This window comes from Schistocerca gregaria, chromosome 5 (genome assembly GCF_023897955.1).
Source record: "Schistocerca gregaria isolate iqSchGreg1 chromosome 5, iqSchGreg1.2, whole genome shotgun sequence".
In the NCBI taxonomy this organism is placed as follows: Eukaryota; Metazoa; Arthropoda; class Insecta; order Orthoptera; family Acrididae; genus Schistocerca; species Schistocerca gregaria.
Genome location: NC_064924.1, coordinates 89,187,666 through 89,202,905, shown reverse-complemented (window position 1 = coordinate 89,202,905; position 15,240 = coordinate 89,187,666). Strand labels below are relative to the sequence as shown.

The 15,240-nt window shown below is 40.5% G+C and overlaps 1 protein-coding gene across 1 annotated transcript in view; it reads left to right on the top strand.

Annotated features, from left to right (window-relative positions):
• The window catches only part of LOC126272630 (DNA methyltransferase 1-associated protein 1-like), a 74,508-nt gene that overhangs the window by 17,428 nt on the left and 41,840 nt on the right, over nucleotides 1–15,240 (top strand). The window contains exons 2-3 of the mRNA XM_049975596.1: nucleotides 1,517–1,743; nucleotides 4,524–4,687. Of these exons, the coding sequence (XP_049831553.1) occupies nucleotides 1,539–1,743; nucleotides 4,524–4,687 (369 nt within the window). The 5' untranslated portion in view covers nucleotides 1,517–1,538. The remainder of the gene's footprint in view (nucleotides 1–1,516; nucleotides 1,744–4,523; nucleotides 4,688–15,240) is intronic.

The following is a 15,240-nucleotide window of genomic DNA, read 5'->3' as shown; positions in this document are numbered from 1 at the left end:
TCATTCAGTGTGTGTGTGTGTGTGTGTGTGTGTGTGTGTGTGTGTGTGTGTTGTATCTACCAGAATATAAAACTGGTTTTAGATGTGGAACACATTGAAGAAACATACAAAGAACTTATATAATTTCTCGTGTGTGACTCTGAAAACGACAGCAGCATGCTTAATCACTATGATAATTGTCCCAGTGATGACAGACTATCAGAACTATTAAACAGAAATTAGCTTACAATGATGCTGATGATGAAATTGGGTTTAGCCAGTGGATAAATACAGACCATCAAGCAGAATTGGTAAAGCAGTCTGCAACTGTTAGTCAATACATAGACTTGTTGGTAACAAAATTACATGCACTTAATCACACTCACTTACATATTTCAGTCACAGTCATTGAAAAAATTGAAAAGAATCTAACCCCGGAAAAAGCAATTCAGTTAATAGACTTTGCTGAAAACTACAGTTTTGTTATTCAGAATGAAATTCAGAGTTGTCACCAGACAAGGAGCAGCTGTACAATCCATCCCATGTGTGTTTATGTGATTAATGAAGAAAGTAAATTGGTAATAGTGAACCACTGCTTTATAAGTGATGATAGGAAATATGATGTAGGATTTGTAAATGCTGTCCAGAAAGAAATGGGTAAGCGGCTGGCAGAGCATTACCCACAAGCGAAGAAAGTGTGTTATTTCACTGATGGATGTGCTGCTGAATATAAGAATCGAAAAAGCTTTAAAAAATTGTGTGAGCACAAAAACGATTTTTCTATTGATGCTGAGCAGTCCATTTTTGCTACTAGCCACAGTAAATCTGTGTATGATAGTTTGGGAGGAACTATAAAATGTATATCGAGAAGAGCTAGTCTTCAACTAGCGGATGATGCACAAATAACAACTGTATATAATGTTTATGATTTCTGCAAAGCTAATATTGACAAATGTTTTTTTTTCACGTCTTAGAAAAAGTCAGTGTAGATTTCCTATGCAAGAAGCTCGAGAAGAGATTTTTGACAACCCCCACAATAACTGGTGTCAGGAATTTTCACCATTACAAACCACTTCTGTGGAGAGTAGAAGAGTAACTTCTTCTGAAAAGCCTTCCTTGATTTTTTTCATTCAATGCAAATGCCCGTCAGTTGACATGAATTGCAAAAACAGACATGTCTAATAGGATAGCAGCAATCAGTGAATTTTACAATGTTACTTATAATCCGTCTTGATTGCAAAATTTTTATTCATATGACCGGTTTTGGTTCATCTAGAACCATCTTCAGATCTGTAACAATAATGATACTAATTTACTATTTCACGAATGCAAATCTTTTTCATCCTATCTAATCAACATCAAATGTACCAGAATGTACCTGATATTTTGGTTACAGGAGTAACCCGTCCCAATCCAGCAACTTCCACATGCTGCATCACATAAAATTGGTTGGCAGAATGCACGTCATTTATATTAATTGTATTTTGTTATAAAGTGTGTTCATGTGTAAGTTTTTTAATTTTTTTTTTTCTTTTAGGTGCAGTTAACTGTTTTCAGTGATGGCTGACGTCAGAGACATATTGGAGCTTGAAAGGCCTCCAACCCCTGAAATAACAAAAGAGGCTATTTTGGGACCTGAGAAGGTAAAGAGAAAGCCATTCACTCCAAAGGTCTCAAAACGGCCAGAAGGAATGCATCGTGAAGTATTCGCTCTACTTTATACTGACAATAAGGATGCTCCTCCAGTCTTCCCAACAGACATGGGTATGTCTTAACACTTTTCCTTACATGATATTTGTCATTTTGATCTCTCTTCATTATATAAAATTTTGAATGCTTTAACGATGGGAATAAAAAGAGCAACATACCTTCATACAGCTAAAAAATGTGGTTATTGTTCAACGGTATTGAAATTGGGAAGGAAGTAAAAAATGTCGCCCTGTGTAAGGCGAAGTTTATATTATTTATCAGTATTATTATTTGTCATATAATGAGATGGATGGGGGAAGAACTGTTGGTCTACCTCCACATCCTATATGTGAACCTGTCATGGTCATTATGTGAGATGTATTTGCTCCCTGAACATCATGTGAACACTGGTATACGTATGTTAATGGTGCATGAGGTAGGTTAGCATCTCACTTGTGAGTAGTAGATATAGAGAAAGAACAAACTGCCACATTAGAATGGCCAGAATTTCAAGGAATGGAATCTCTCAAGTTGGAATATCAACAATATAAGGAAAAGATAAGTTGCTGCTTACCATAAAAGTGACACATTAAGTTGCGGATAGACACAACAAAAAGACAATTTTACATTATCTTTGAGCCAAAGCCTTAGTAACAAAAGGACACACACACACACACACACACACACACACACACACACACACACACACACTCCTGTCTGAACTGCCAGAGGTGACTGTCATGTGTGCATAAGGTGTGCTTGCTTGTATGAATGAATGAATGAATGAATGAATGTGTGTGTGTGTGTGTGTGTGTGTGTGTGTGTGTGTGTGTGTGTGTGTGTGTGTGTGTGTGTTTCTTTTTCTGACAAAGGTTTTGACTGCAAGCTAATGTGTAAGTGGCTTTTCGTTGTGCCTGTCTGAAACTTAGTGTGTCATGTTTACAGTAAATAGCAATATATCTTTTCCTTATAGCAACCACATTGATGTCGATAAATTTTATTTAGAGCAACATCTAGAAGCGTATGTGACAAAAGAATAATTTAATAAGAAATCCTTTGTAAAGTTATCTGTGTATTGAAAATGTCTAGAAAACTTTAATGTTCTCATAAATCATCTTGAAGTTATTTTGATTTATTTAGTATTTTAAATTATAAAAACAAGGCAGGAACAGTGACCACTGGTGAGTGTGATATAGCTTTTCTGAAGACTCTCCCAGTAAACATTTATTAGAATCAGAAACATGGTCATTCAGTTGAGTTCTTACTTGGATAGCTAAATGTTTTAAAAAGACACTGGTAATATCTTTAGATACAGATCTAATAAACTTAACTTGCAGCAGGCAAAGTTCGTAATACTGCTAACAGACCCATATTAAAGTACAAGAAAAATCCTAGCATTTGGGACTAATATTTCTTTTCTTGGGAAGGGAAGAGGGATAGGTTGTGGGCAGAATAGGAAGGAAAGGAAGTTGCTTTATACCATAGAGTGAGAGGAACCCACTCGTAGTCAGGATGATGGAAGACAAAGGTCTTGTACTTGTGTGTGTCTGTTGACAGTACTAAGAATTTTGCCTGCTGATGGTAAGCATAGGCCAGCATTTAAGTCTCATAATTATGAAGTTTCTCATGTGAATTTTCCTATGGATACAGATTTAATGAACTTGTAAAACTAGGCACGTTGTTCTTCTTGTTGACTTATAATACTGATCAAGATACAAAATTTATTGTCTGATTATGGGAGGGTAGTAAATAAACCAAAAATTAATAATGTAAAGGGACTGCTCATACATGTGAATTGGAGAGATTTCTATAGTGCTCATAATGTGAATGACAAAACAATTTTATTAATACAGATATCATCTTGTTGAACATCTGTTTTCACCTACATGAGTGGAATAACAATATCAAATCTATAATGACGCAAGAGATTCACAGGATGCTCCAGAACCCTAATAACGTACTTGAGTTACAGGTACTTAAGGTTTTTAGTACTTTATTCTCTCTTTCGACTGTTCTTAACATGACACCGTAATCCTCTGGAGTGTAAGTACTTATTTAAGTATAGGAAACAGATGCAGTGTGACTGAAAACACCCACTAAACTGCATTGTATCTTCTCAGAATTTACGTTGCCATTCTCTTTTTTCATTACGACAAATTTTGTGTCAAATTTCTGCATCAAAAACTCTGAAAGATCCATCGTTGTACAATAAAAGTAGAAATGTCACATAAAATTAGTGTATATTACAGTCAAAATAACAGTAATCGTCAATTGAAATGTTGCTTTAGTGCTACAGTGCTCTCTATGCGAGGGCTTGTTGGAGGTAATATGCCTTTCCAGCGTGTGGACGTGCATATACCAGTGGTCACATGATGTTCGGGGGGCAAATACATCTCACGTAATGACCATGACAGTAAAATTAGTGTATTCCAGATTCACAGACAGGATGTGGAGGTAAACTAACAGTCCTTCCCACACTCATTTAATAATACAATAGAAGGACAAATAATAATACTGGTAAATGATGTAAACTTTGCCATATACAGGGAGACATTTTTTACTTCCTTTTCAATTTCAGTACTGTTGTACAATAACCACATAGCAAGCTCAATCAGTTACTGTCTTTCAGTTAAATGTAGAATTCACATCAAGTGCACTTTGTATTTTGCATTCACAAAATATTACCAGATATAGAAATCATAATAATTCTCCAAAAATCCCCAGGATTGCACAGACCTCAGACTCTGGACCTCTGGCTTCCTAGCACACTACTTGAGAAACATGCTATCAAATTTAATCCAAACATTTTTGCAGCCTTACTACTGCTAAATAAAGCTGTCTGATATCTGTTTTAGGGCAGGGCTACAAACAAATGAAAGCTAAACTTGGAATGCGAAAAGTACGTCCATGGAAGTGGATGCCTTTCACAAACCCTGCGCGCACTGACGGAGCAGTGTTTCATCACTGGCGTCGTACTGTTGATGAAGGAAAGGATTACCCATTTGCCAAGTTTAATAAGGTAAGTGTTTGTGTTTTGTTTCAGTCATTGTACTATGTGATAATATTGAAGCTGCTAATAGTTGTCACTAATCCCTATAAAGTGTTATAGTATTCCTGTAAGAACTCACTATAGCATCATTTTTCTACAGTATTGTCACATAGAGTCCAGAATCACATTATAGTTTATAGAGCATGGTGGCCAACAAGAACCAATAGTTCAATTTGAAAGCATGTTTAGTGAGCACATATGAAGCACTTGCAGAGCTGAACAAACTGCTTAAGCATAGTGTGCTCCTTCTTATACACACAAGTAATGTTCTAGCAAATTACAAAATTTCACAAATAAACAAGTCTCACAAATCAGAAGCATCAAGTGGATATGCACAGCACGTGGCATTTCTCCCCTTCCGTGCAAACAGCACCATGCTAATTCAGACTGAAATGCAGATTCCTGGTTCTGGATCTAACCAGTCATCCTTAGTATGGCAGTGCTGATGGATATTTGCATTCTCATTCAATTGTTATGTCCTTATGGTCACCGCAAAGATTAAATACAGTTGCTTCCATTGTGGCATCATGATTGTTGGACAGATTTATCTTTCTTGTATGGGAAGCCCCTGCTGTTGAAATGCTCCTCAGCACTATGATAGGGCTTTATGCAGAGGACATAGACAGTGTCTCTGCACTTTTGTCGCCTCACTGTTGGATCGCCGTCTTTGACTTTAGGGGTTAGGATCCAATATAGGTCAAAGCTGCACTGTAATTATTATTATTATTATTGTTATTGTTCTTGCTTTTTCAGTTCTGGTGATGAGTGTTTTATTATAATCATCATGAGCATAATTGGGTTTAAATGGAAACAAAGTTATTTCAACCTCGCAGCAGCAAATCAGGAAAAATGGTGAGAAGCTTGTAAAGCCCTGTTGTGCCCTGTTGTATATGAAAAGTCATGACAGACAGTATTGTCACTCTATCTTTCTGTTTGACATCATTGTAATTTGATGTAATATCTGCCAACATGCTATTAAAATGTCTTGTCATGTCATTTGTCATTAGGTGGTAGGCTGTTCTCATTCTGTGGACCACATTGCATAGCAAAACTGCTTCGACACGAGTCTCGATTGAAACACTTTTTTACAATCAGAGATCACACGCATGGTGCTTCATGCTTCAAGATTATGTCTTCTCCAATGTACCTGGTGATCCCTGGAGCTTCAGCAGTGGGCACAGCTCTGGTGATAGTGTAGTGGGTCGGGTAGTCAATGTATGCTATCATGCATTTATTCCCATTTGTTGACTAGAGAAACCTCTCCAAGAGGTCAAATTCTGATCTTGTGAAATGAAGGAATTGGTGCCAGGCACATGTTTTCATCTTTGGCATGCTCTACGGTGGCTTACAAAATGTCTGACAATTTGGTAGACCACTAGCTAATGACATCTGATTCTCATTCTGTCAAGGGTCTTCATAAATTCCAGGTGACCTGATGTTGGAGCATCATGAAAATACTCCAGAATGAATAGATGGAAATGGGCTGGGAGCACAAGCAACCATTTTTATCCTGTTGAATCGTAATTCCTTTTATGAAATATTCAATCTAAATCTATCTGATTACTCTGCAATTCACAATTAAGTGCTTAGCAGACGGTTCACTCACCCACCTTCAAGCTATTTTTCTACTGTTCCACTCATGAGTGGCGCATACAAAAAACGAGCACTTAAATCTTTCTGCGTGACCTCTGATGTCTCTTATTTTATTATGATTATCGTGTCTCCCTATGAAGGTGGGTACCAACAGAATATTGGTGATTGAACTTTCACGAAACTCTCTCCCCTATTTCGCAATAAAACAAAATGAACTGCTGCTCTTTGAAGTTTTTTGATATTCTCTGTCAGTCGTATCTGATGGGATCCCACACCACACAGCAATAGTCCAGAAGAGGATGGTGTATGTGGTGTAAGCAGTCTCGTTAGTAGATCCGTCAGTCGCATCTGATGGGATCCCACACCACACAGCAATAGTCCAGAAGAGGATGGTCATATGTGGTGTAAGCAGTCTCGTTAGTAGATCTGTGGTACTCCCTAAGTGTTCTGCCAATAAATTACAGTCTTTGGTTTGCTTTCCCCATGATATTACCTTTGTACTTAGATGAATTATAGCCTTTAGATCTGTGTGACTTATCATTTACCAGAATTGTGGTACTTATGTGAATTCCAATCCCAAAGAAAGCAGGTGCTGACAGATGTGAAAAATACCGAACTATCAGTTTAATAAGCCACGGCTGCAAAATACTAACGCGAATTCTTTACAGACGAATGGAAAAACTGGTAGATGCAGACCTCGGGGAGGATCAGTTTGGATTCCGTCGAAATGTTGGAACACGTGAGGCAATACTGACCTTACGACTTATCTTAGAAGAAAGATTAAGAAAAGGCAAACCTACATTTCTAGCATTTGTAGACTTAGAGAAAGCTTTTGACAATGTTGACTGGAATACTCTTTTTCAAATTCTAAAGGTGGCAGGGGTAAAATACAGGGAGCGAAAGGCTATTTATAATTTGTACAGAAACCAGATGGCAGTAATAAAAGTCAAGGGGCATGAAAGGGAAGCAGTGGTTGGGAAAGGAGTGGGACAGGGTTGTAGCCTCTCCCCGATGTTATTCAATCTGTATATTGAGCAAGCAGTAAAGGAAACAAAAGAAAAATTTGGAGTAGGTATTAAAATTCATGGAGACGAAGTAAAAACTTTGAGGTTCGCCGATGACATTGTAATTCTGTCAGAGACGGCAAAGGACTTGGAAGAGCAGTTGAACGGAATGGACAGTGTCTTTAAAGGAGGATATAAGATGAACATTAACAAAAGCAAAACGAGGATAATGGAATGTAGTCTAATTAAATCAGGTGATGCTGAGGGAATTAGATTAGGAAATGAGACACTTAAAGTAGTAAAGGAGTTTTGCTATTTAGGAAGTAAAATAACTGATGATGGTCGAAGTAGAGAGGATATAAAATGTAGACTGGCAATGGCAAGGAAAGCGTTTCTGAAGAAGAGAAATTTGTTAACATCGAATATAGATTTATGTATCAGGAAGTCGTTTATGAAAGTATTTGTTTGGAGTGTAGCCATGTATGGAAGTGAAACATGGACGATAACTAGTTTGGACAAGAAGAGAATAGAAGCTTTCGAAATGTGGTGCTACAGAAGAATACTGAAGATAAGGTGGATAGATCACGTAACTAATGAGGAGGTATTGAATAGGATTGGGGAGAAGAGAAGTTTGTGGCACAACTTGACTAGAAGAAGGGATCGGTTGGTAGGACATGTTTTGAGGCATCAAGGGATCACAAATTTAGCATTGGAGGGCAGCGTGGAGGGTAAAAATCGTAGAGGGAGACCGAGAGATGAGTACACTAAGCAGATTCAGAAGGATGTAGGTTGCAGTAGGTACTGGGAGATGAAGCAGCTTGCACAGGATAGAGTAGCATGGAGAGCTGCATCAAACCAGTCTCAGGACTGAAGACAACAACAACAACAATGTGAATGACTTCATACTTTTCAGTATTTTGAATCAATTATCATCTTTTGCACCATACAGGTGTGTTGTCTAAATAATTTTACAATTGGTTTATATCATATGATGACTTTACAAGACAATTAATGACAGAATCATCTGCAAACAGTCTGAGAGGGCTGCTCAGACTAGACTGTCCCCAATGTCATTTATGAAGATAACTTTTTCTTGGGGAATGCCATCTATGGCTTCTGTGTTACTCGAGACTTTGCGTCAGTTACTCCAAGCTGTGGCCTTTCTGACAGTAGCTCACAAATTTAGTCACACAGTTGAGGCGGTACTCCATAGGCACGCAATGTGATTAGAAGTCGCTTGTGGGGAATGGTGTCAAAAGAATCCTGGAAATTGAAAAAATTGAAATCAATTTGACATCGCCTATTGATAGCACTCATTACTTTATGAGAATAAAGAACTAGTTTTGTTTCACAAGAACAATTTTTTTTTATTTGGGGGGGGGGGGGGGGGGGGATCTTTGCAGACTGTTTGTTAGTAAATAATTTTCTTTGAGGTAATTCATAACGTTAGAACACAGTATATCGATCGTAGCCAGTGAAAGCCACGTAACTGCATTTTGTTAAATTTTACAGGAGAAATAAAAATGGTGTCTTAAAGAATAATATGAAGTGATACAGAAAGTTGCTAGATGTGTAGTTATATAATAGAATCATAGTTATTGACAGATTAGAGAAATCCATGCACTTTCAAATCTCCCTTTGGTCACGGAGTTATTGGTTGCTGTAATGATGAGGTTTTCACAGACAGATTGAGTTATGAGGGTTTCAATGCCTAACATCGATATGTTTCAAAATCCTACTGCAGATTGACTTAAGTAATATGGGTCTGTAATTCAGCATATTACTCCTATTTACTATCTTGATTATTGGTGTGACTTTGTCTAAATTGTCTTTCGCCTGCTGGTTCGAGGGTCAGAATCGACCGGAGTTATTCCTGCCTGTCATAAGAGGTGACTAAAAGGAGTCTCCTACTTTCCAGCCTGAAGTATTATGGTTGCCTATTAGGGTCTGACCTCCACATTTTCCAAATTTTTCAGAAGTGCGGTCCATGTGGGGAAGGTCACTTTATGTGATGCATCATGTATCCATTGTGCGCCTAATATTCTCATGCCTCTGTAACTCCACTCATAATCCAGCCATTGGGCAAGGACACCTTACAGGGTGCGTAATCTACATACCTTGTGCATTGTCATCTTCTGCACCCATGATAATAATGAATCTTTTCACACCCAATGTCCAGTGCAGTAGCCAGTCTGTTGTCAAGGGTCCATCATGTACCCTCTTACTTGTAGCCCCTTGACAACACAGGAATCGCACTGCTGCTGTCTGAGCAGCAAACTCCCCGCATATGCCAAGCAGTGGATGCCCAGCTTCGTGGGGCATCAGCACTCCTGACAACAGTCATCGTGCGAGGTGGCCGTTGTTGAAGCTGGATGGCACCTGTGGGGAGTCCCTGGTCAGAGTGGGTGGCCTCAAAACAGATGACCCGCAGTGAGGCGGACCAAGTCATCTTTTGCCGATGGCTGAATAGCTCCAGCAATCTCTAAGAAAGGAATGCTATATTTCAGTGCTGAGAAGTATGATCCTAAATTTTTCCTTTCCCTTGCTACACTGTGAGGGAAACATAGAGCTATAGAAGAATCAAAAGGTTTCGAACACTTGGCATATTTTTTGATTTAACTAAGGCATTTGAGTGTGTTGATCACAAAATATTGCTCGAGAAGTTGGACCATTATGGAATACGGAGAGTAGCTCACAATTGATTCACCTCTTACTTTAGCCATGGACAGCACAATGTCATTATTCACGATGTTGAGAATAGCTGTGATGTGGGATCTGAGTGGAGTTCGGTCAAGTGGGGGTTGCCCCAGGGATCAGTGGTGGGGCCACTCCTGTTCCTTATTTATATAAATGATATGCTCCCTAGTATTACGGGCAACTCTAAAATATTTCTGTTTGCTGATGACACTAGCTTGGTAGTGATGTGTGAAACATTGGCTCAGTTTCAAATAGTGCAGTTCATGACCTAAGTTCATCACTTGTAGAAAATAAACTAACGCTAAATCACAGTAAGCCTCAGTTCAATTCAACAAAACCTGAAGTTTTAATTTCACAGAATGGGCATATGATTAATGAAACTGAACAGTTCAAAATTCTAGGTGTTCAGATAGATAGTAAGATGTCGTGGAAAGCCCACATTCAGGATCTTGTTCAAAGACTTAATACTGCCATTCTTACTATTCGAACAGTATCTTAAGTGAGTTATCATTCGACACGAAAATTAGTCTGCTTTCCATATTTTCATTCTCTTATGTCACATGGTATTATATTTTGGGGTAACTCTTCCCATTCTAAAAGGTATTTTTGAGTCAGAAACAGGTGGTTCAAGCAATAAGAGGTGTATGTTCACCAATCTCTTGTCGACCCTGTGCATGAGTCTGGGTATTTTGACATTGACCACTCAGTATACATATACCTCACTGTCATTTCTTGTTCCCAAGAATAAGTCATTTCTTGTTCCCAAGAATAAGCAGCTTTCACTCAGTTAATACTCGGCAGAAATCAAACCTGCATTTTGATTGGACTTCCTTAACTCTTGTGCGGGAAGGTGTGCAATATGCTGCTGCATCCATTTTCAATAAGCTACCACTACAATCATCTATGCACTTTCAAATCGAAACTGAAGCGTTTCCTCATGGATCACTCCTATTCTGTCGAGGAGCTCCTTGAAAAATTAAGCTGATTCTTGTTGCATTGTTGATTGCGTTCTCATTTCAGCGACTCCCTATAAAATGCTAAATGTGGTCCAGAGGATTATTTTTCATTGAGACCTCCCATTTGCAGTCCGACAACAAACTACACACCAATGTAGTACAACGGGGTGTTCACTTCATCCAACGCATTTATAGGGGACCAAAACATAATAGGGTTGCTACTGGTGCCTTCATCTTGACTTTTGAGGATAATTTGTTACTCCCCCTGTGTGGTGCTCTAAGTGCTGAAAGTATGGGCACGTCTTCCTGGTGCAGTTCCAGCACCACATTTAGAGACTGAGAATGCCCGTTGCATCCAAATACTCCATGTGCCCCCCTCCCACCTGTGTCAACTGTAGAGAACACCACTATACCTGCTCACTGGACTGTATGGTTCTTCAAAAGGAGAAGAAAATTATGGAATACAAGATCCCAGACAGGCTGACTTACCAAGAGGCTAAAAAGAAATGTGACTAGTTGGACCCCATTCGGTTGACCACCTCCTGTGCTGCAGCTACAAAGACATTGACCTTGCCAGTGACGATAGTCCCTTTGTCTCTGCCTCCAACAACTGGCCCTCAGTGTTGTTCCCATAGCACCTACTTTGAGAGCTATATCCCCCCAAACACTGAGCACATCATCAGTCCCCGCCAACCAGAGAAGCAACAGCCTCTTCCCCCCCTCTCACATGGAAAGGGTCCCCCAAGGTCTCACCCCATGCAAAAGTGGACACTAGCCAGTGGCTGAAGAAGCCACAAGCTGCTGGTGAAAGGGCTTCACACTCTTCATCTGTACCTGACGCTACTCCAGAGAAGCCCTCCCAGCAAGCCCCTAAAGAGAAGTGAGATCTGGTGAGAAACAAGAAACTCCAGTGACCCCCATACCACCACTTCCTGCCAGTTCTGCATCTGAGGATGAGGCAGAGATTCTAGCATCCCTCGAGGACCTAGATCTCGTTGATGCCTCAGCATTAATGGTAATAAATACAAGCACTCAACTGGTGGCTGCAGATTACCCTGAGGCATAAACTGCCTCCTCGGTCCCTTCACACCTTCCCAGATTACAGAGAGCATCATCCTCCTGTGAAATGGCGATAGTTTATTTCCTCGCCTGGCTGCACTATAACAACTCTTAAGCATTACACCTGCTTTCTGCGTTGCTCTTCAGGAAAACCTAGTTTCCGGAAGTGCTGACCCCCAACCTTTGTGGCTGTTGGGGGGGTATTACAAAAATCGCAATGACTGTGACAGTATGTCAGGTGGAATATGTACATATATTCTTACCTTTGTCTACAACAAACCTGTGTCGCTTCAAGTAACTTCAGAAGTTGTGGTTGTTAGGGTGAGGACAGTGAAGTAGATTACCATTTGCAACATCTACCGTCCTCCAGTTGGTGAAGTATCATACAATGTATTGGCTGCACTAATTTCTTAAATTCCTCCACCTTTCCTACGTTTGGGTGAGTTCAATGCCCACAGCCTTCTTGGGGTGGAACCAAGGCTACTGGCAGTGGCAAAGATGTTGAGAATATAGACGCCCCACTCATTTCAGTATGGCACATGGCACATACTCGGCCATTGATCTCTTAGTTTGCAGTTCTGGTCTTCTACCATCTATACACTGAAGAGTTCATGATGACTTGTGTGATAGTGATCACTTTCCACTCTCCCTGTACGTCCTCCAGCACCACTCACCTGGATGCTTGCCCAGATGGGCTCTTATCAATGCTGTCTTGGGTGCTTTCATGTCTGCTACCACCGTTTGATCTCCATCGCATGGCATTATCAATGTGGTGATCCGGAATATTACTACGACCATTGTTCCTGCAGAATCAGCAGCAGTCCCTTGTTCCTCAGGCTGCTCACGGCAGGAGACAGTGCCTTGTTGGTTGCTGGAAATTGCTGTGGCCGTTAGAGATCATAGGCAGGCCCTACAACGTCATAAGTGGCACCCTTCAATGTACAGCTCCATACACAGGTCCATCAAATAATCAGAAGACAGAAGCAGGAGTGTTGGGAATGGTACATCTCCACCATTGGAACACGAATCTCTCCTTTCCAAGTTTGGACTGAGATCGGGTGCCTTTATGGATATTAGACCCCTGCAGGTATACCTGTGATTTCCATGAATGAAGCTATAAATACTGACCCAGATGCAATCACAGATCGTTTTGCTGAGCATTATGCATGAACCTCTACTTCTGAGGATTACCAGAACAAAAGCACTTATCTTTTGCTGCACACCATATTGAGCCATATCATGCTCTGTCCAGTTAGTGGGGATTTCTCAGTGTCCTTGCTCATTGTTGTCCCAACACAACCCGGGTCCAGACAGCATCCATCCCCAAATGATTAAACATCTATGAGCAGATTACCATGCCACATCCTTGCCATCTTCAGCTGCATCTTGAGTGATTGCGAATTCCCGTCACAATGTCAAGAAAGCATTCTCTTTCCAGTGCTAAAACCTGGTTAAGACCCTGATAGATATGGATAGCCTCACCAACATTCTGTGCAAGCTGCTTGAATGTATTGTGAACTGGCAATTGTGTTGGCTCCTTGAGTCTTGAGGCTGTCTGGCTCCATCCCAGGGCAGTTTTCGCCAAGGTCACTCCACCACTGTCAACTTCATATACCTGGAGTCTTCCATCGGAACAGTCTTTTCCTGCCGTCATCACCTTATTGTCATCTTTTTTGACCTGACAAAAGCCTGTACACACACCTGTGTGCTGACATTGTGCTGGCTGGGCATACAGTGCTGTGATTGCATGGTGGAAAGTGGTCGAGGGTGCAGTGCGGATTGTGTCGGATGAGGTTGGTAGAGGGAGAGAGAGGTAGGAGGCAGCAAGAGGATTGAGGGTGTGTTCAGAGGGAGGTAGCATGTTTTCTGCCTAGAAATGGGGGAGTGCAAGGTGGGGGGGGGGTGGCATTTACACAGGCTAGGCATATGATGCATAGATACCGGAATTAGTGTGGGTGTGGCACACAAAGGAGACGTGGATTGCGAGGTTGTGAAATGACAGAAGAATGGGAAATAGAGTGGAAAATGTGCGGACAGTGGGTTAAGAGAGACAATCTAAGAGGGCTGCGGGAGTGAAGGACGTGTTGCAGGGATAACTCCCATCTGTGTATGCCAGAAAGGTTGGTGGTGGAGAGAAGAATCCAGAACAGAAGGGATGGGTTGTGAAGATGCCACTGAAATCGAGCATGTTGTGGCCAGCTTTGTTCTTGGTCATAGTTTGACAGGTGTCATCCATTCTGGCGATTAGCTTGTTGGTTGTCATACTGGAAATAAAATGATGACTGGAAATAAAATGAGCGTTTGGTGTCATTGGCCGGGAGGCCCCATACGGGGCAGGTCTGGCCGCCTTGGTACAGGTCTTATTACAATCGGCGCCACATTGACTGACCTGCACACCGAATGGGGATGAAATGATGATGAAGACAACACAACACCCAGTCCCTGAGCAGAGAAAATCCCTGAACCAGCTGGGAATCAAACCCGGGCCCCTTAGGACGGGAGTCCATCACACTGACCTTTCAGCTATCGGGGCGGACATACTGACAACAAAGCTGTGCAGTAATTGGAGCAGAATTGGTATACATCATGGCTGTTTTCACATGTGGCTCTGCCTCTTGTGTAGTAGGATAATGTGAGAATACAAGATTTCCCAGATGTATTTTTGAAATTAAATCATTTCATTGATTGAGGGGGAAATAACACGCCAATTTTGAATGTAAATGAGCAAGTGTTATTAGCAGAAGGTCTGTTTATTTGTTCATCTATTATTTTTCTTGAGGTATTCTGCATGAGCTTTGTGCCATCTCAGGAACATTAAAATGGTGACAGTTGTCATGACATATGGACTGATCGGTGGCGGCAAAGAATATTCTGCACAAAGCATGACGTGGAATACCAATGACCAGAATATTAATAATGTAAATGCTGTATAACCCTAGCTTACTTATTTGTTAGATAGTTTAATTAATTTCTTTGCGTGTTTTTGGGTACTTGCATTGTTTAATTCATATATTTCGGGCGTATTATAGTATTTGACAGTTGTAGCATCGCGCTTTAGTGTTTACTTTGTAGATTCTTATTTAAATTGCGTGTGAGTTTCGTATAGGAGGTGCAATTTCGAGTTTTAGTTACTGTAATCGTAAATTCAGCAGATTGTAGCGCAGTCGTTAGGCATTTGTACAGGTTAGTTGATACATTCTTTGCGTGTTCCGCT